Source organism: Penaeus chinensis, chromosome 40 (assembly GCF_019202785.1).
Source record: "Penaeus chinensis breed Huanghai No. 1 chromosome 40, ASM1920278v2, whole genome shotgun sequence".
NCBI classification, from domain to species: domain Eukaryota; kingdom Metazoa; phylum Arthropoda; class Malacostraca; order Decapoda; family Penaeidae; genus Penaeus; species Penaeus chinensis.
Window position 1 is genome coordinate 26,961,376 of NC_061858.1, and position 22,322 is coordinate 26,983,697.

Consider the following 22,322-nt stretch of genomic DNA (forward strand, 5'->3'; position numbering starts at 1 on the left):
TCTTCTCTCACTCAATTCTTTTTTTTCGATATCTCTCTTTTTCATTTTTTTCTTAACCTCTCTTCTCTTTGCTTATTATCTAACTCCGTCTTCTTTACTTTTTGGCGTTTGTTTGGCTTCCTTCTTTTTCTATTTCTTTTTAACTCTTTTTTTTTCTTTTTCGCCTTATCTTCTTTCTCTCTCTTCCAGTCGACATGTCTCCTCCCCACCCCCCCCTCCCCGTCTCTCATCCATCAGACAGTCAGTCATCCGGGGTACTTCTCTCAAAACTCGACTTACTCTGACTAAACTCATAACTCAACTCTCACACAATACAAGACTCCATCACAAGCATCTGATTATCGCACATCACTCTCTCTTCACCTCTCTATTCCTCTCACCCGAGATTTTCTTCCACTCTCCTCTCTCTCTCTAGTCTCTCTGAAAATCTGCAAATCTCTCGTCGGCTCTCGTCTCCTCTCTTCACCTCTCTCCTTCACTCTCAGGCGTCTTTCTCTCAATCTCACACCTCACCTCATCCTCTATCTCTCACATCGGCTCTCTCTCTCTCTCAATATCTCCTCTGTCGCCCTCTCACACCAACTCAGAATCTCCTTCTCTCTCACATCTCTCTCCCCTCCTCTCAAACTTCTCGGGGGAGCTCACACGCTCCGTCCTCTCTCTCTCACGGCATACCCCTCTCAGTCGCGTCTCGGGCTATCCCCCGTCTCCCGTCTCCCTCATCTCATCGCTCTCCTCTCTCACCTCTCTCATCTCCTCTCCTCTACTCCATCACTCTCTCTCTCACTCATCACAGCTCTCTCTCCCTCTCGACTCTCTCAACTCTCCAGCTCTCCTTCCTTTCTACATCTTCGATCCCCATCCGATTCAATCTTAAGGTCTCCCTCAACGTCTCTCCGAACTCACTCTCTTCTCCTTCTCTCCCATGGCTCCCTTTGTCCTCATCCCTTCATCCTCGCTTTCCATCTCCTAGTCCCCTCATCCCTTCTCAATCCTGCTCTCTCTCCTCACTCCTCTCTCTAATTCACTCCTCCTCTCTCTTCTCATCTCATCATCTCTCCATCTCTCTCACTTCACTCTCTCGCTTCTCTCGATTCTGGTCTCTCGCCTCTTCCATGCATCTTTCTCCTCTCTCTCAACTTCTCGATCTCCAGTCCGCATCATCCTACGAACTGATCTCTTTTCCGCTCTCTAATCCTTCCATTCTGCTCACTCCTCAGTACACTCTCTCTCAACCTCAACTCGCTCTCTCCGACTTCTCTGCGCTCCCTCTCCCAAATTCTCTCTCCTCTTCATCCTCATGCCTCATCTCTCTCATCATCTCCCTCTCAGTACTCTCACTCACTGAGCTCTATTCCAAATTCTTTCGCTCCACCCCTCCTCTATCTCTCTGTCTCACTCCTCATCTCCGCTCCCATCCTCTCTCATCTATCCTCAAACTCGTCCTCTCTCTCTCAAGACATCACCCACTCGTCCCTACCCTCTCTCTCGGTTCCCCTCTCTTGCTGATTACTCTCTCTCTCTTCCTACTATCTCACCTCTCAATCCCGTACCTCTCACTCCATCATCTACTCCCTCCACAATCTCATCATCCTCCATCTCTCTCCCTACTCCTTTCATATCCGTCTCTCTCTCATCGGTCTCCACTCACTAGACTCGTCTCTTCTCTCTTTTCCTCTAACTCTCGTCTCTCTTCTCCTCCTCTCTCTCCTCTCTCTTCTCTCTTCTTCATTTTCCATACTCTATCACCCTCAGTGGTTCAATCTTCCGTTCCCTATCCCTTACACTACCTCCTCTCTCCCTCCTTTACGGTCATCTCACCCTCTCATCTTACTCATCCTCCCTTCACACGTGTACTCCCCTCACAACACCTACCACTCTCTCTCCCATCTCCGATCTATCTCCCGTTCCTCTCACTATTTCAAATCTATGCATGACCTGCTACTATCTATATTCTGACTACATTCTTCATCATTCTTCCAACTCTCTCTTCACCCCTTCCATCATCATTCCTCTCGTATCCCACCTCAACAATACCTCCTCCCAATGTCCTCTCCTCCGTCCCTCCCTCTCTCTCACCTTCGTGCTCCTTCTCTTCCCGTCCCTGATCTCTATTCTTTCTCTCTTTCCCCTATCCCCGACTACATAAAATTCTCTCAAAGCAAGCTTTCTCATTTTCCTCTTTCTCCATCTTTCTTCTACAGCTCTCTCATCATTACAAATCGTCCTCATCTCTCCAACTCTCTCTCAATCTCACTCTCTCTCTTCTCGCATCCTCTTCCTCTTTCTCCCTCTCGCTCAATCTCTCGCAATCTTCTCTCTCATCTCTACCTCCCAACTCTCGACCGAGTCTCTTCATATTATATTCAATCTCCTATTCCATCAACTTTCATCCTCATCTCATAATCGATTTCTCTCATCTCGCATCTTCCTCTCCTTCTTCGACTTCCTCTTCTTCTTCAATATCTATTCTCATTTCAACTATATTTCCCTTCTCATTCCCTCTCCACATATTTTCATCTCCATTAAACTTTTCCTCTACGATTCACCTCTCCTTCTTTCTCTCTTCTCCCTCATTCTCTTCTCTCTCAACTCTCCTCATCACTTCCCCGCCCATCTCACCAATCCAACACTCTCCTATTCTCTCCAACCCCTCCCTCAACATCCCAGACTTCCCCTCGCCCCTAACAATCCCCTATCAGACCCTCCCCCCCTCCTACATCTCCATATCTCACTCTCCACTCTATCCTCTCACTCAAACTCTCTCATCCAGTCTCCCGGACCATGCTCTCATCCCACTCCTCTCCCCCTTTCCTATCCTTCTTTCACTCTCCCCCACCGTCCTACCTTCTCCTCTTTTCGTCCTTTCCTCTTTCTTCTCCTATCTTCTCAATCCACTCTCTCTCCTCATCCTACCTTCAACACTATTATAACTCCTAGCCTTCACTAACTCTCTTCACCTATCAATAGCTCACTTCCCTCTCGCCCCTCACACGCCCTCTCCTCACTCGCTCTCCTCAAAAACTCAATCAGTCTAATATACCATATAGAATAATAGCGCAATATACCTCCTAAATCTGACTCGACCTCCCACCCAAGTAAAACAAAATCTCAATGCGGCTCCTCCACAAATCTCATTCCGATTACTAACAAATAGGACTGCAGAACAGCTATAAACAGAGACACTCAAAAGCCACAGAGATACTCAAACGGCAACCCGACTTGTACCTAAACTATCGAAGAGGCACCTCTAAGTAATAAAAACAAACGTTATACACCCATCCACAAGAATAAATAATTAATAAGATAAATCTACACGAGAAGAAATTTAAAGGCCTCACCTCGTAATGTAATCTTTCATGCCAGTCCTCGCTAAGTAGTCGATAATTCATAAGCCGCATCACACGGTCCCTACCAACGCTTCAAATAGTACTCCTCCCCCATAGTTCCGAACACGACCACTCCCTGAAAATGCTCCAAAAATCCCTTATAACACAGCTACTAAGTAGTGTAGATCACACCTCTCCTCAAATCGAGAGTGAGAACGCGCGATTACACAGAAGTACTTCAATACCTCAAAGACTCACACTAACGAAAACCGCTTCCTCCCAGTGGACTCAAATCCAAAAACCCTCCTAAAGCTCACACTCATAAGTTTGTAACACCTATAATACATACATATAAACAAACCTCACACAACTCCAGACAAAACAACGAGAGCCATCTAAAACTAAGCAAACAATAACTAGCCACATCAATACCAGCAAGACATTCCCAAAAACATCTTATAATCTCTAGGGCTCCGAGATCACCATAATATCAGTATACAACTCAACCCGAAATGAGAGTAGCTTGCTAATAAAAAAGAAACCCCGACTTAATAGAAACATCGATAGGTCAAACCAACCTCCCCGCTCCACTATCATTAAATAACCTAATACTAGAAGACCAACAGCAACATATCACAAACTCTAGCTATAAAAAAAAGTATAGACCTCGAGATAGAGACAAAACAGCTACACCTAAAACCCTCAATCAAATCTCAACAATAAAACTCAAAGAAGTCTCAAGGCAATATAATTAGAAACCCACAAAGCAGATACCCAGTACAACCACGAAAACTAATAAGTACAGAAGCAACAACACCCACAACCTTCTTCCAAAGGTAGCACCGTAACTCCCGAATAACAAAGACATAAACACGCCACCCTCTCGCAAAATCAAACTCATATCTCACCAGCCCCAGAAGGATCATCCTAATAGACGAAATTAACTCCCCAAAAAGCAGAACATTTATAAACTCATAATACCAATAATCTCAAATAGCCAGAAACACAATATATTAAACCACGCATGACACCGCAAGGCACAAACCCCATCATTTTCACGTCTTTAAATAATAAAAAACTGTCATGATAACGTCCAAAGCAACAAGCAACTACATCATGATAAAAACAACAGAAACGGACTCTAGGTAGCGAACCAATTATCCTGACTACACAACATATGCAATAAAACAACAGATTTCACCTCGGCCAACGAGCGGATAACATACTCCAACTCCAAGGCAGGTCATGTCACCAAAATACGCACCCCAAACTAATTAGACCACCTGCGTTAAGTATTGAGCGACGCCTCTCTCATAATATAGCCCTTTAATCGAACAACGCAAAAAACCTATCATAACGAAAGATTCGCATCATTCAACACATTACAGTAAGGAATAAAGACTAACACGCGGGTCAAATGCAACTCCCCAATGCCAGTTGGTACACCGGGATCCCACATAGAACACTCCTGACAATAACAGAACCGATATATAGTTTGCCAACTACCCTACTTCCTCGGCCAAGGCCCACCGAAAAAAAGCTTGATACTAGAAACCCAACGGTTAAATACCTCCAGAACCATTCACTATAAAGACACGTACGAATGAAAACAGTAGGCATCCTCTTCCCAGCTCGAGATGACACAACTAATACAGACATAACTACAAAAACAAAAATCGGCTCTGTAAAATCCAAAAAACGAAAGTAGAAATACGAACACTTAACATTATTCCGAGTAGAAGCACACGAACCCAAAGAAAAAACTCCAAATGAAAAAAATTACGTCAAATTACTCATATCTAAAATATCATCACTCATAAACTCAAACCCGATCCCTCCATAATCAAAATCCTATCCCAACAAAATCCAAACTCACACTCCAGTACAAGCCCACCGAAATAAAAATAATCGCATAATAGAACCACTTCTAAAAACCATGCTGACTAACTCCTCACGAGAAGCCACTAAACCATATAAACTTAGAAACAAAACATGAACAAAGATAGAATAACTACCCAAACCGAAAAGCAAAAACGTCCTACCGAATTGATATTAAGAACTAGACACAAAGCCTCTCACAGCAAAGCCAATAACAAAAAAAATCTCGCCCATCACTGCGTCATAAAAGATATGACTTCAGCCTCTGGAAAGAACCAGTGTTAATAAACATCCCACTCCTCTGCAAATACAACAAGCGTCCATCACCTCACACAACAAGAAAGACAAAGAAAGTAGACAATACTCGTTCAACAACGAACATAGATCCTTCAACACAACAAGTCGGTTAAAAACTGCTAGAATCACCTCAAACCACAATAACAGGAGAAATCCTCAAGATATAAAAAACAACCTATGCTAAAGCACTCTTGAAAAAAAATAAAGGCACAAAATTTAAAAAAATTTACAATTAACATTGGAAAGAGAAGCCCTAAGCATAAAAACTCCATAAAACACCCACTAAATAAATGTCCATAAAGATAGAAAACAAATCTGGAACGCAACAATAAGAAACAGGTACAATGAAAGGAATAACGCTAAAGAAGTTAAAAAATTACAAAAATCAATAAAAACTAAAAAAACATACTTCTCAAACAAACCAAAAACGAGCGAAAATGACCACAGAAGACATAAAGAAATACCAATGAAACCAAGTAAAAGAACCGTATCCTCCAATGTCTCTAAACCAAAATATACACCCAAGAAGCAGGAGCACCGGGTAAGAAGTACTAACAAAATAACCTTCCCCCCCTTTCTCGAACACTACGAGAAAAAAATCGACCAATCCAAAATTCCAGGCCAAGCCAACTAGTACTAAGAACTGCAACCACGAAGCACGCCTCATAAAGAATATAAGAAACAAAAGAGAACCACTAATAAACCTCCCAGAGAAAATCCGCCTCTGAACGTTCAGAGTGAAGCTGGCTCTACACTCAGTACTTCATATTAAGAAGACATCCTCTCCTCCGAAAACAATTAAGCAAAGAGTAGTTGAATAAAATACTAATCCTACTAATCGCACCTAAAACTACCAGAACCTGTCTCTAATTTATCAGTTGCCCTACTCCCTCACCGGGGCAAGATTTATCAGCGGTCCTGGGGCTCCTAAACCTCACTAGCAAAACACACTTCGATAAGAGCGGCGGGCCGTTCCTCATCTATAACCTGGACATAAGAGCAGAGCACCTAAAGTAATCACCTGCCAGCTAACTCGTACGTCGCCGACACAAAAAACTTTGACACCCACCCAATTGTAACCGCAGAAACCATTCCACAATTCCATTAACACTTCAGACCTCTGTCACTTCTATACATTCCTCAAAGCTAACGAATAAGTAACTTTCCTCGTGAAATTGACTGTAGCATGAAGACCACCCTCGCCAGCTATCGAAACATTTAGAACTGCCGAGAAAAATACCATTTAAACAAGACGATATACCCATCGTAATTCCGAAAACATACGAGCAACCCCCACTCGTTCTACCAGTCCACCCGATGGAATTTATTTAGATTAAAAGACAAAAAACATAGAGGACTGATTACTTGAAGCAACCAAATACCTCCCAAGACGCACACCACCTCTCTATCAGTACACCCACTGGATACCTTCAATGACGTAGAACGTAGCCAACGTATATTCTCACTAGTAACGCTTTCAACTGAGAACAATTTTCCGCCAACAATCCACCATGAAACTAGAGGTCTATCCGAAGGACCCCCCGCCCCGAAAAACGATGGCGATAGGAAACGTACCATTACATGGGAACATAGACCCTCATGTCAGCCTTCGCTAGTATATCACACTCCGAGTACTAGACAGAAAACACATTAAAAAATCCTCTAAGAAGGAACGCCACTCAAAAACTTCTGCCCATTAAACATAACCTCCATGTGCGAGCAAATTGACGAGAAGACCTCGATAAACAAAGGATCTCAGATCACCATAAGAAACAAACAAACTGAAACGCCATACATTAAGGCAGCACACTTCTATCACAGAGTTTTACACGCACTTAACAAAGACTAAAAATAGTCAGGTATCATATTAAAAAGAATACAATTAAGACATCATCCGTAGAAACGTGTAATGAAAATTCTTCCATCATCTCACCCTCATACCATGAAGAAAATGTTTGAAACCACATAAAAACACTCTCCACCAATCAATTCAAACCACAGACATAAATATATACACACGTGATGAAAGCCACTTACAATTTTAGGAATTTGTATCGCAAGCAAAAGTTCAACACTGTTTTAAGGTTATGAAATACTTGAATTAGAAGGAAAATGATGGACACAGTGAAAATTTAACCGATCTCCTCCAAATCACGAACCAACAGCTATTGTATTAGTTGCTCACCAATACGCATCAATCGTAACAGGCAAATTCTCATACAAGCCAACAACCCACACGAACCACCTTAGACCTGAATATGTGAGGGGGTGGGGAGATATGTCGGGGCGGCTAGCGCGTGTGTGCGGGACAAAAGATAAATCCGCTTTATCGGTAAACTTTGCCTCTAGTTGAAAGGGAGTGTGGGGGAGGGTGGAGGTCGGGGGGAGGTGAGGGGGGCTGGAGGGGAGGGGGTGGGGGGGGAGGGGGGGGGGGGGGGTGTGGGTGGGGGCGAGGCTGGGCGAGATGGGTGAAGGGAGGGTGGTCCGCGACAAAATGGGTGGTGGTAGGGGGTAGTAGGAGGTAGACAGGGCGGCGAAAGTCATGACTCTCTGAAAGGTACTGAATCAAAAACGGGGTGGGGGGCGGGGGTGGATAGTCGGGGGTGCCGACAAAACACCAATGGGGGAGGGGGGGCTCTCCAAGTACAGAGCTCAGAGCACTTCATCAACCCAATAGACAAATCTAACATACACCTCACAACGAAAAATACAGCCCAAGCCCAACCAAGGGTTGATGTCATCGGAATTCGTCCGAGAAAGGAAAATCCCGAATATGCCAACCCACATCCGTTCTACCCAGGGCGCACAAACGTAAACCCAAGTGCAATTGCTACAATAATTAGTACCTCAACTCAGCCAGAGACAAGCTTCCATTAGACCCAAAAGAAACACACATTTAAACAACCCCTTAACCATTTACACACTCCCGACAAACGACCACATAACGTCAATAAGCCTCAGCACTACCGCTGCCGAAACTCAACGTTCATATCTCATTAAGCGCAGCGAAAGTACTTCCGTCGGAAAATCAAACAAGACTCGCACCTTGGAACACAATCAAACTCTTATCTAATCATTACTTTCGTTGCCATATGGACATATAACTGAAATATAGTCATACCACTACAATTTCGGCAGATAAAACTATCGGAGTAACAAAAATCTAGGACCTATTGGTCTACCATATTGTGTAATGCCATCTCAAGTGGATATTCATATGGGCGTAGGTCTCTCACTCACCGTCTCTCTTACTCTCTCTTCTCTCTCTCTATCTCTCTCGTCTCTCTCTCAATCTCTCGTCCACTCCTCAATCAGCTCGTCAGACGTCACATCTCTCACACGAGCACGAAAGCGAGCGCGGGGTCTCTCTCTCAACCTCTCTCTCTCTCACTTCTCGTCTCTTCTCCGTCTTCTCTACATTCGCACACATGCTCGCGCTCTCTCACTTAGACCCTCTCTCCGTCAGCTCTCCCGACGGGGGAATCATCGGTACAGCACGACACTCTCTCTCACTCTCTCTCCCACACTCGCCGAGAGGGCACACGACTTTCGCTCTCTCGGACCCCTACTCTCTCATCTCTCGTACCCTCCACTCCACCAAGTCTACATCTCATCTCAACTCCTCTCTACTCACTCTCTCTCCCTCCTCTCTCTCTCCTCTTCATCATTATCCCACTAATCACACTCTCATCAACACCTCTCTCTCCTGCCTCCTCTCCAATCTTTTTTCCTCCCTCCTCAGTCTTTCTCTTCTCTCTCTCTACTCTCCCTCCATTCCTCTCTCTCGCATTCATTCGTCAATACTCTCTACTCCCATCTCCTCATTTCCTCACTAATCTTCTACCTCTCCACAGCTCCACAGTAAGATCCAATCCTACACACTTCATCTCTCTTCATGTTGACTCATCATCGTTCCTCTCCACTCTGTCACTCCACTACCACTTCTTATCCATGAGTGCTCCCACTTCTTTTTATCCACCTCTACAACCTCATCTCCTCCTCTCTATCAAGAATATCCATACCTGACGCATCTTCAAGGCTCAACTCCTTCTCGGCTCCATTTTTCTCACTCTCGCTCTCAATCTCAACCCTTTTTTCACATTAAATCTCCAAGATTCTTTGACATTCCATATTCCCTCTCTGCGTCCTTTTCTCTCTCCTCTCCTCTTCTCTTCTCCTCTCCCAAAAATCTTTTTCTCTCTCTCATTCTCTCTCTCTCTTCCCCTCTCCTTCCTTTTCTCTCCTCGTCCTCTCTCGAAGTCTTCTCTCTCTCTTTCTCTCTCTCCTCTCTCTCTCTCTCATCTCTCTCTCTCTCTCTCTCTCTCTCTCTCTCTCCATATCTCTCTCTCTCTCTCTCTCACCTCCTCTTCCCTCCTCCTCTCATCTCCTCTCTTTTCTCTCTCTCTCTCCTCATCCTCTCTCTCTCCTTCTTCTCTCTCTCTATCTCTCTCTCTCCCTCTCTTTCTCTCTCATCTCTCCCCTCTCTCTCCCTCTCTCTCTCTTCTTCTCTCCTCTCTTCTCTCTCACTCAATCTCTCTCTCTCTCTCCCTCTCCTCTCTCCCTCTCTCTCTCTCTCCTCTCCTCTCTCTCAAAAACCTCTCTCGTCTCTCTCTCTCTCCTCACTCTCTCTCTCCTCACCTCCTCTTTTCTTCCTTTTCTCATCCTTCTCCCCGCTCCCTTCCCCTTCCCCTCTCTCTTTAATCCTCTTCTCTCTCAATTTCCTCTTCTCTCCCCTTTCCCCCCCCTTTTCGTTCTCCTCTCTCTCTCTCTATTTTATCTACCCTCTTCTCCCCTCCCCGTCTCTTTCTCTCTCTTCTCTCTCTCCTCCCTCTCTTCTCTTTTTCCCCCCTCTCTATCTCTCTCTCTCCCCCTCCCCCCTCTCGCTCCCCCCCCCTCTCTCTATCTCTCTCTCTCTCTCTCTCTCTTCTCTCTCTATCTATCTATCATCTAACTATCCTCTATCTCCCTCCTCGTCCTTTTCCCTCTCTATCTCCCTCCCCTCCATTCCCTCTCGCTTTCCCTCTCTTTTTCTCTCGTTCTCCCCTCTTACTCACTTTCGTCTTTTCCTTCCAAATTCTGATTTCTCTAGCCTGAAGGAGGCAGGGTTGAGAGACAGACAAAAGCGGAGACGTAGAGTAGCTGATTTATATAACTCCCTTTTCCCGGTTCTGTCCGTATCCCCTGACCAGGTTTGTGACCGGGCCCTTTACGTGGGAGGCCCATTCTATGTCCGGCCGTCGTATGATTTTAGGGTGTAAGGGAAATCTTTTGGAGAAGAGGAGGAGAGGAGAGAGAGGAAGAGAAGAAAGAGAGAGGGAGGGGGAGAGAGAGAAGGGCGGAAGAGAGAAAAGAGAGAGGGAGAGGGGAGGGGGGGGGGGGGGGAGAGAAGAAAAGGTGAGGAAAGGGGGGTTTGGAAAGCCGTGAGGGATTATATTAGGGGTTTTTGGGTGGATTTTGATAATAAGGTATAAAAAATTTTTTATTAATGACTGAATAAATTTTTTCTCCCCCATAACCAAGAACATAGTAATGACTTCCCTTAAATCGCGAGTCAACATGAACGACGTGGCTTTGAAAAAAAAAAATAATAATAATAAAAACAGAATTCAATGGACTGCACAAGAACCGGCTGCCACGCGCTACCGATGGCGCCGCTCCAGTGCTGGAAACCCAAACATGTGGAGAGCGGGGCGGAGGGAGGGATGGGAGAGGAAAGGGAAAAATTAAAAAGAGGAAAAGAGAGGAAGAAAAAATTTGGGGGAAAACCAAAAGAGCAGCGAAAAGGCGAGGGAAATGGCAAAGGACGCTGAGGAAGAAGAAGAAAGGAGAGACCAAGAGCGATTGGGATGAGGGAGAGAGCTGCTGCGTGAGGTGCGAAAGGAGGAGGAGGAGAAGGAGGAAAGGAGAGAAGAGGGAGAGCAAGAGCGAAGGAGAGGAGAGCGAGAGGATACTTCGGACGGAGAGGAGAATCGCTCAAGGGAAGAGGAAGAGGAAGGAGGAGCGAGACAGCGATAGCGACGGCATGAGCGGGGAAGAACAGAGGGCCGAAGAGATGACCAGCGTTCGCGCCAGAATCAAAAAGTTTAAGGTATCGCAGACCGTTAAATCCGTTTAACGGTTTAACGGTTTCAAACTTTCTTCTTCTCTCTTTGGTTAGCTATAACGTTATCTCGACTTTTATGCAACTTGGATGAATTATTGGAGTTTTCAAAGGCATGTACGTTGGATAAATGACTGACGCAACGAAACACGAGTTTAACAGATGAGTTTGCATTATAGACTGACGTTGACTGCAGTGTTACGCACGCGAGATGCATTGTAAAATCAACATTGTGGTTTGAAGGAGATTTTTTTATCTTGATTGACTGAGTATTGATTGTGTATTTTATGTGGGGAATACTCTTCGATAACCAGAAAGTAATATTTAAAGGATTTGCTCCCATACGGTGTGAGAAGTTATGTCACACGCAGAGAGAGTCGGACAGACTTACGTATACATAGACAAACATTCTGACAAACATATAAACAGACAGGCAAACATAAATGTATATGTTTTAAAGGGTCAAATCTCACGCAGAGTCAATCATCTCGTTAGACAAATTATGAGACAGACAGACATCCATACCAACGGATTACGTAACCCAAACCTATCTGGCGAATCGTACGTGATGCAACGAAAAAGCATCGCGGTTGTGAATAAAGAAGAAGAAGAAGAAGAAAAAGAAATAGTCTAAAAATAGATCGGAAGACACGGGATGTTGGCGCGTGATTTTGACCCCCTCTTCCTTCCTCGGTCACGTGACCCCGCTGTGACGTCGGTTCCTGTCGAGTTTGCTATTCCGAGACTTCAATCATTCTGTTTGCTTTGCTGTCGTTGGTGGATTTTTATTTGTGTGTGTGTGTGTGTGTGTGTGTGTGTGTGTGTGTGTGTGTGTGTGTGATCAGGTGTCGTGTGATTGTTGTTGTTGTTGTTGTTATTGTGATTATTGAATCGTTCGTCGAAGTCATTATCGTAAATCTTCTTTGTTATTATCACCTTCACCGTTATCATCATTATCATTATCATCATCATTACTTTCATTATCGCATTCATGTCGCTGCACACGGTTTACATCTTCATTATACCTTATATTGGGGTAAAACCGTGTTATTGGACATAAAGACCAGTTTTAACTCCCCCCATACAGCGAGGTGTTAGCTATAACGAAAATGTAATAGCAGAGATTCATAAGCCTGGGGATTGTTGTTGTTTTTTTCTGATTTTGATCGCTTTGTTTACTTCTTTTTTTATTGTCCAGAATGTATGATTTGTAGAGAGATAATTCAGGGTGGGTTTCTTCCTATTGTTGTTGCCATTGCTGTTGTTGTTGTTACTAATCTGTTCTTGTCATTTTTATAAATATATTTGTTTTTATTATTGCTATTACCATCATTATTTTCATTACTATTATTGTTATTGTTCCTGTTATAATAATAATTATTATTATTATTATTATTATTATTATTATTATTATTTTTATTTAGTTATTGTTATTGTTTTTATTACCATCATCATTATTATTACTTCTATTAGTAGCAGTAATAGCAGTAGCAAAGTTGGTGGGGTAGTAATAGTATTTAGTATATAGTATTTTCCCTTTAGGGCCCCCCAAATCACCTTTGCATCCCCCACCCCCACACCCCCATGCTTCATCACCCCCAAATTTTATATAAACCCCCACACCCATTCCGATAACATCAGCACCAAAAAATTTCATAACCACCAAACCCCCCACCAAGACACCCATGCCAATACCACCACACCACCACCTCCCTCATCATCATCACCCCCACCCAAAAACCACACCCTACTCCACTACCACACCCCGCCAACATCCCCGAAACCACCACCACCACCACACCACCACCACCAACAGCCAAACCACCACTGCCATACCACACCAAACCTCAAACCCCCCCCCATCCCCCATCATCACCAAACCACAACAAACAACCAACCACCCCTCCACCACCACCATCAAACCCAAAATCCTGAAACCACCCACCAAACCCCACCCCCCCAAAAACAAACCATACCCCACGAAACCCAAACCCCTTTCAACACACACAACCACCACAAGCCCCCTAGTGACCACATTGGGGACCCCGCAGGAGGAAACACGCTACCTACAGGCCGAGGTCAAGCGGCTGGAAGATAGTGCGGCCACCTTCGCAGCTGAAGCGCAACAGCGGTCCTCTGTACATAAAAGCCGCCACCATGTAGTTCGGAACTTATTGGTGGTTATTTTTTGGTTGTTTCTCTCCTTCTTTTTGTCTGGTTTGTCTGGGCCCGGGCTTCTGTCTGTTCATCTCTCGCTCTCTCTCTCTCTTTCATCCTCACTCTCTTTGACTCTCTGTTTTATTTTCTCTTCTATTTCCCTTCTCTCTCTCATTCCCTCTCTCATTCCTCCTTTCATTCTCTCTCATTCCTCTCATTCTCCTCTCCTCATTCTCTCCCTCTCATCTCTCTCTCCTCTTTCGCTCTCTCTCTCTCTCTCCTCTCTTCCCTCTCAAATTCGTCACTCTCTCCTCTCTCTCTCTCTTTCTCTTTCTCTCTTCTTCTAACTCTCTCCTCCTCCTCTCAACTCTTCCTCTCTCTAGCAACCCCCTCTCTCCTATCTCTTCTCCCCCAACATTCCTCTCTCTTGTCTCTCTCTCTCTCTCCCCCCCTCCTCTCTCTTTCACTGTCACCTTTCTCTCTCTCTCCTTCTCTTTCTATATCCTCTCTCTCTCTCTCTCACGCACTCATCTCCTCATTTCCCTTTCTCTCTCTCTTCTCTCCTCTCACTTCTCTCTCCTATCTCATCCCCCCTCTCTTCCTCTCTCTCTCTCTCCCCATTCCTTTTCCCTCATCCTCTCTCTCCTTCATTCTCTCTCCCTTTCTCTCTCTTTCTCTCCATTTTCCCCTTTCCCCTTTTTCCTGCTTTTCTCCCCTCTATCTCTCATCTCATTTTCTCTCATTCCTCTCTCCCATTCTCTCTCATTTCGCTCTCTTCTCTCATTCTCTCTCTTCTCATCAATCTCTCTCTCTTCTAATTATCTCCTCACATGTCACCTCTCTCATCTCGATCTTCTCATCCTCTCATCACTTTAACCTCTCTACATCTCTCTCTTCTCTCCCTCGACTCTTTCTCTCATCGGCTCTGTCTCTCTTCTCATCTGTTCATCTTCTCTCATCTCTGTTCATGCTCTCCTCTCTCAAGTCTCTCTCTCACTGCTCTTCCTGTCCGTCTCACGCTCTATAGTCTCGTCCAACACATACTCTCAGTTCTATCTCATCTCTTCTCATTTACCTCTTCTCTTAGATCACATACTCTCGTCTCATCATCTCTGCTGTCACTCTCTCTCTCCTCTTCATCATCACTCTCCACCCCTCATCTATCTATCTCTCTCTCCTATCCTCTCTCTATCTCTCTCTCTGTCTCCTGTCTCTCTCCTTCTCTGTCCTTCTCTTCCCTCATGTCCTCTAGTACATCTCTCTCTCCTCTTTCAGATCCATAGCTCACTTTCACTCATCTGCCTGTCTCGGATCTCTCTCTCGTTATATCCATTCCTCCTCACTCTTCTCCTCTTACGACTCTCATACTCTCTCTCGACGCTATTCCGCTCTCTCTCTCTGTCTCTCCTCTTCTACTCTCTGTACTCTATACCATCTTTTCAATCATCATCTCTTTACCATCAAACTCATCCCTCTTATCCCTTTACTCTCAGGCGCCCCCTCTCCCCTCTTCATCGACACGTCAGCATACTTACGATTCTCTCTAGTTCTCCCCTCCTCAAAACAATCTCTCTCTCTCTGTCTAATCTCTCTACCATCTCTCATCACCTCCTAGCCATCTTTATTATCTCCTCTGTCTCTGACTCCCTCTTATCTCACTCTACTGACATTCCCTTACGCGGTCTATCTCAGCTCTTCTCTTCTCTGTTTCCCCCTTCTCTCTCTCACTCTCTCTCCGTCTCCATACTCTATCCTCTTTCTCACTCTCATCCGTCTTCTCTCTCTCTCATTCTTCTCAACTCTTCAATCTCATTGCTCGACTATCTTATCCTCATCTCACCTATCATCATCCTGCCTTTCTCTCACGCACCTACCTGCTCCAGCCCTACAGTGTCCAACTTGAATCTCCATCCCATAGCTCACAATCAATCTCGACTCCATCTTCATCTCATCCTCCCCACACATCTTCTCTCCCGCTCGCTCCTCTTTCTCCCTATCTCTTACGTCAAATCTCTCTTCCTTCTCTCTCCTCGCTTCTCTTCCAACTCATCTCCTCTCTCTCTCTCTCTCGCTACTCTCTCTCATCCCTCTCTCCTCTCCTCCAATCACCCCCTCAATAACTCCGTTGAACTCCACCCGCCACTACTGATCTCTTCTACTAGATCTCAAATATCATCTCATCCTCCTTTCATCTCGTCTCTCCTAAAATCTCAACTCAAACTAATTCAACTCATACTCTCCACACTTCTCTTCCCACTCTTCCTCACACGTCTCCTCTGTCATGATACAACCCAAAAACTCCTTACCACCCTACGAATCTACCTCCCCCTAATTCTCTTCCTCTCCATTCGCCTTATCTCTACTCTCTCTTCACGTTCTCCACTTCTCCCCACACAATGTTCTCTCTCCTCTCCTGCGCACTCTTCTCTCTCGGCTCTCCTGTATCCTCCTACTGTCATCACAGTCCTTCACGCAGTCATATCACTCGGAATCTCTCATCCATCAAGTACATCCCATCCCTCTCCTCTCTCTCCATACTTCCCTAGTCAGTCACTCCCTCGTTGCGCCTCTACTACTCTCCCTAATCTCACTAGTTCTCATCTCTCACTCATTCGTTCTCCCCGCGATCCATGACACTCAAACAGTCGATGCTCTCTCATAACCTCACTCGAACTCATCCTCCTCTCTTCCCCTCTCTCTTCTCCTCTCACGACAACTCGTTCTGCCGTCATCAAACTCATCGTCTCCATCTCTCTTCCCTCCTACCTCTCTCAACCTCTCCTCTCTCTCTCCTCCACTCCATCTTATCTCTCTCCTTCATCGTCTCTCTCTCACACCACGGCCTTCTCCGACTCTTCGACACCAACTCATCTTCTGATCTCTCCTTCTGGCTTCTCCCTCTCCTCTTCTATTCCCGTCTCCTCCAACCCTCACCTTATCATCTTCTCACCTTCATCTACTCTCGTCTCTCTCTTCAATCTCTCTCACTCTCAACTTCCACATTTCTCTCATCCTGATTCTATCTGCACTCATCCCTCCTCTCCCACCTTACTTCTTCCACACCTCCCTCATCTAACGCCAAACTCCACTCACCTCAGCTTCTCACTCCTCTCCTCTCTCTCCACCCCTAATCACACGCGTCCCTCTCCTCTCTCTCAACTCTCTACTTCTCCCGTGCCCTCGGTTCTCCCCCTCTCACACAGTCTCTCTACTCATCTCCTCTCAGATCCCCACTTCTCTCTCTCCCTCCCTCTCCCCTCTAGCCACATCAATCTCTCCACTTCTCTCTCCAAATCGTCTCTCACAGAACTCAGATCTCCTCTACCGAACATACGGTCGGCCCGCTCTCCTCCAGTCCATGCCATACCTCTACCTCCTCCCTCTCTCCCTCTCACCTTCTCAACCGTCATCCCTAACCTACCCTCTCTCTACCTCCATCACCTCTCTCCGAAATCCTCGTCCACTCTTACCTCTCCTCCTAGTCCATTCTCCATATCCGTCCATCTCTAATCTCTCCCTCTCTCCCTCTCCTCCCTCTCCTACCTCACCTCTCTCCTCTCATCTCAAGTCTCTCCATTCTCGCTCCCTCTCATCCTCACCTCAGACCACCTCTCAGATCCAACTCCCTCCTCGACCGTCGTACTACCAACTAAAATCAATAGACTCTCTCTCACGCATCTACCACACATCTTACAGCTCATCTCATCAAATCCAAAATGGGAGGGGGGGTGGGGGGGGGTGAGGGGGGGGGGGGGGGGGGGGGGGGTGTGGGGGGGGGGGGGGTGGGGGGGGAGGGACAAGCTAACCACTCCCTCCTGTAAACAATCCAGCACAAAAACTCACCAGACACCTCCACCCAAAACGAACACACTCCAACCAAACAAATCCTCCATCCAGATTCACAATGAGAGATCAATCCCCACATCCACTAACAGATAACAACCCAATCCTCCACAACTAAACCTTACTGTCCCAAAAACAATCAAACAAACAGAACCGCTAACCTAACACAACTTCCGCCCTATGAAAATTATTTTATCCATCTCGTACTCCAATCACACGAATTCCTCCGCCTCGTGTCAACCGAATCAACGATATATCTCTATCAAAGAATACTAAAAATAAACACACGATAGTAAACTCAACAAAAGCTCAGAAACATATCAACTAATAAACATTCACATACAACCCCAAAACCCCTCTGAACTCTACACCTACACAAACTCACGTACCCTTATCACCCCTTATGCCGCCGCAACTCCAAGAACAACACCAAAACCTACCACACAATCACCAAACACCAGCCTACTACCCTAAACTACTTAAAATCCCTAACAATAAACCCTCAACCTATCTCATCCCCTCCTTATCTACACCACCTTCCTCATCTCCCGCCTCCGCATCTCACCCACATCTCCCCTACTACCTTTCTCCCTCAATATATCACATCAAAAATGATAAACCCACCTCACGCCCTCTCACACACCCAACCCACCATCTCGGAAACAATGCACGACCATTCTCACCCCACAAGGACCGCTCACACAATCCACACATTTACCCTCTGTTGTCACTCCCCAGTCACCCGCTCCAGACTAACGTCCAATCTTCAATCGATGATCTTTCGAAGCTCTACACTAAACGATCACTTCTATTTTTCTTTCTCATATTCCTTAAACTCCCGGTAACACCAACCCGTGTCTCTCGTACACTCATCTTCTCTCTCTTACCACCATTCTCATCCTTCTCCACCAAACCTGTCCGCCTCGTAAGCCACACCACACAAAAACAAATATACCACAATACTCCTCCCCTAATATCAAACATCACAACGACTCTATCCTTTCGGATGTAACAACATCAATATAAATCCTTTATTTCACATATCCTCCGAAATATTATACTTATTTTAACTATGGAAATTATCTTCTATCTAAAGAAAATTGAACGGTATTATAAGCAGAGATGAACTTCAACAAATTTTTTTAACTATACATAAAAATTAGTGAGATCAATCAACCACTCCATCCCAACCATTAAGATACACAATCAACAACCAAAACACAACCATACACCCCAACCAGAACTAAACCAACCACAATGCAACAAATCCAAACAAACACACTAACTGACCCAATCCCTAAGTCCGCACCCCATCAACCCCACAAAATAAATCAACAATAACATTTAACTCAACAGTCATCAACCTATACCAACAATCACCATATCCATATATGCACACATTAACCACAAAACAACACACAATCACACTCAAACACATACATACCCAAAATCAGGATCCTCAAAAAAAACGAACCTCAACACTAACATCAGAATGAAAAAACCAAAAACATAAAATAATACCACTTTGACCCAATCTATAACAGAATCAATAACTACCCTCAAGAACAAATCACAAAGTAAAACATTAAACCATACCACCCAAACCCAACCCACTCACAAAACCGCAATGCCCTAAAGACTCCCAAAACCAGTACTTAAACTAACACAATTCAAACTAAGTCAAGCCACAAACATTCCTCCACTCTCACTCTCTCCTTCCTCTCTCTCTCTAATCTTACTCTCTCTAGATCCCCTCTCCTCTCCTCCATATCTCCCTATCTCCCGCATCCTCTCGTCGTCTCCTCTCTCTAAATCACCTCAATGCACTCCCTCCTCTATCCGTCTCTCTCACTCCCTCTCTACCATCCCATCTCACCCTCCTCTCGTCCTACCTCTCCATCTCGTAACCTCGTCTCCTCATCTCTCTCTCTCTCTTCTCCTCCCCTCTCTTCCCTCCCTCTCCCTCTCATCTCAACTCTCATCTCTCACATCTCGCTCATCTCTCTCTCCCTCTCCCTCAGTCCTCACCACCTCTCTCTAGTCGTACTCTCTCTCATCCTCAGCCTCTCCTCAATCTCATCCTCTCCTCATCTCTCTCGCTCACTCTCTCTCTCTCTCCTCACTCCAACTCGGTCTCTAGAGTCACCAATCCATCTCATCACCTCTCCTCTCGTCCTCATCTCAGTTTTCTCTCTCCCCAGTCTCTCTTCTCCTCTCGCTCTCCGTCTCTTCTCACTCTCTTCTATCTCACATCCTCGTCTCTCCTCTCCTCTCCCTCAACTCATCGGGCGTCACATTTCTCTCTCCACTCTCTTCTCACTCTCTCTCATCTTACACTATCTCCTCTCCACTCCAATCTCAATCACTCTCCTTCTCTCTACTCTCTCTCTCTATCCCTCTCTCTCTCGTCCCTCCTCTAATCTCTCTTAACTCCCTAAATCTCTCTCTACATCTCATCTCTCTCTATCTCCTCTCTCTAATCCTCCTCTAATCACCGTCTCTATCTCTCATCTAATCTCTCATCTCTCCCCCATCAATTCTCATCCACTCCTATACTCTCATTCAAATCTATCTATCCTCTCTCTCTCTCTATCTCTCTCTTCCTAACTCTAAACTCTCTCAATCTCCTATCTCTCTCTTTCGAACCTCATCTATCTCATCTCCTCGTCCCATCGTCTCCCCTCTCAACATAACTAATCTCTCACTTTATTCCCTCATCTACTATCCTCTCTCCCACCAATCACTCCGTCTCTTCTCGATCTCCTCCATCTCCTCTTCTCCATTCCTCCCTCTCTATTCGCAATCATCTCCTCCCTCCTACTCTCAAGCTAAATCCTGAAAAAATCCTCGCTCCTCTCCATCCTCTCTCTCTCCATCTCTCTCTCTATCTCTCTCTCATCTCCTCACTTCTATCTCTCTCTTATCCTCTCCCCGGCTCTCTCCTCTTCTCTCACTCTCTCTCTCTCATTCTCATCTCTCTCTACTCATCTCCGATCTCTCTCTCGTCTCTCTCCGTCAACGTCTCACTCTCTCTCTTCTCACCAAGTCATCTCTCCCGACTCCTCCTCCTCCCCTCTCCTGTCTCTCCTCATCTCTCTCTCCTCTCTTCTCTCTCTCTCCTATCTCTCTGAGTCCCAACTTGCCTCTCTCTCGTCCCATCCTCTCCTCTCTCTCGGTATTCCCCCCTCCTCAATTCTTCTCTCCTCTCTCTCTCAGCCTCGTCCTCTCTCCCTCTCATCTCCTCTCTCCTCCTTCTCTACCACTCTCTCCTCTCTCTCTCGTCTCTATCTCTCTCCTCTCTCTACTCTCATCTGCTCATTCTCCAATACATCGTCACATCCTCATCTCGTCCTCCTCTCTCTCCTCTCTCTCATCTCTCCCTCTCCTCTCTCTCCTCTCTCTTCTCACTCGTCTTTTCATTTCATAGTCTCTCTCTCTCACTCGCTCCTTCTCCATCCTCTCTCTCTTCATATCTCTCTCGATCATGTCCACCTCTACTCTCTCATCTCTCCTCTCGTCTCTCCGATGCTCTCTCCAATCTCATCTTTCTTTCCCCCTCTCTTTCTCTCTCTCTCTAAACATAATCACCTGCTTTCTCTCTTTCTCCCTTCCTCCCTCACTCTTTCTCATCCGCATTCATTCTTTGCTCCTTTAATTTAAATGCTCTTTCTCTCTCTTCCTTCCTCGACTTATTCTCTCTCAGGTCATCTTTGTCTCTCTCTCTCTCTCTCCTCCTCTACTCTTTCTCTCTTTCTCTCACTCTTCCCCTCTTCTTTCTCTCTCTTTCTCTCTCATTTCTCTCCTTCTCGCTCATTCTCTCTTTCTCTTGCGCTGCTCTTTCTCTCTCTCATTCTCTCCTCATTCTCTCTCTCTTCTCATTCTCTCTCTCATCTCATTCTCTCACGCATCTCATTCACTCTTTCCTCTCTCTCATCACTCTCTCGTCTAGTCTCATCTCTCTCCCTCTCATCTCTCTCGCTCTCCGTACTCCTCTCTCTCTCTCTCCTCTCTCGACATCTCTCTATTAACTCCTCTCTCCTCTGTCTCTCTGTCTCTCTGTCTCTCTGTCTCTCTGTTCATTCTCTCTCCTCTCTCCTGTCATCTCTCTCTCTCACTCATGTCTCTCTCTCTCGGTCATCTCACTCTCCTCCTCTCTCTCTCTCTCTCTCTCTCCTCTCTCGTCTCTCTCTCTCGTCTCTCTCTCTCTCCTCATTCTCTCATCATTCCTCTCTCTCTCTCTTTATCTCTCTTCACTCTCATTCTCTGCTCCTGCTCTTGCTCCTTTCTCTCTCTCTCTCTCTCTCTCAACTATCTCTCTCTCTCGTCTCATCCTCTCATCTCTCCATCTCTTCGTCTCTCTCAATCTCATACTCATCTCTCTCATCTACTCTATCTCTCATCTCTCTCACCTCCTCTCCATCCTCTCTCTCTCTCTCCGACATTCTCTCTCTCTCTCCTTTCTCTCTCTTTCTCTCTCATTCTCCTCGTTGCTCTTGCTCTTTCTCTCTCTCTCTCTCTCTTTCTCTCTTCAGAATTCTCGGAATCGTTCATTTCCTCTCTCTCCTCTCTCGAAACTCTCTCTCAACTCTCTCCTCTCTCTCTCATCTCTCTCTCTCATCGAGTCTTCTCATCACAATCTTTCTCTCTCCTATCTCATCTCTCTCAATCTCTCCTCTCTCTCTCCTCTCTCAAATCTCTCTCTCTCTCTCGGCTCTCTC

The 22,322-nt window shown here is 45.5% G+C and overlaps 1 protein-coding gene across 1 annotated transcript in view; it reads left to right on the top strand.

Annotated features, from left to right (window-relative positions):
- The first annotated feature begins 13,761 nt into the window (after positions 1-13,761).
- LOC125047171 (rootletin-like) overlaps positions 13,762-22,322 on the top strand; it is a 118,752-nt gene continuing 110,191 nt past the window's right edge. The window contains exons 1-2 of the mRNA XM_047645289.1: positions 13,762-13,766; positions 18,343-18,445. Coding sequence (XP_047501245.1) covers positions 13,762-13,766; positions 18,343-18,445 — 108 coding nt within the window. The remainder of the gene's footprint in view (positions 13,767-18,342; positions 18,446-22,322) is intronic.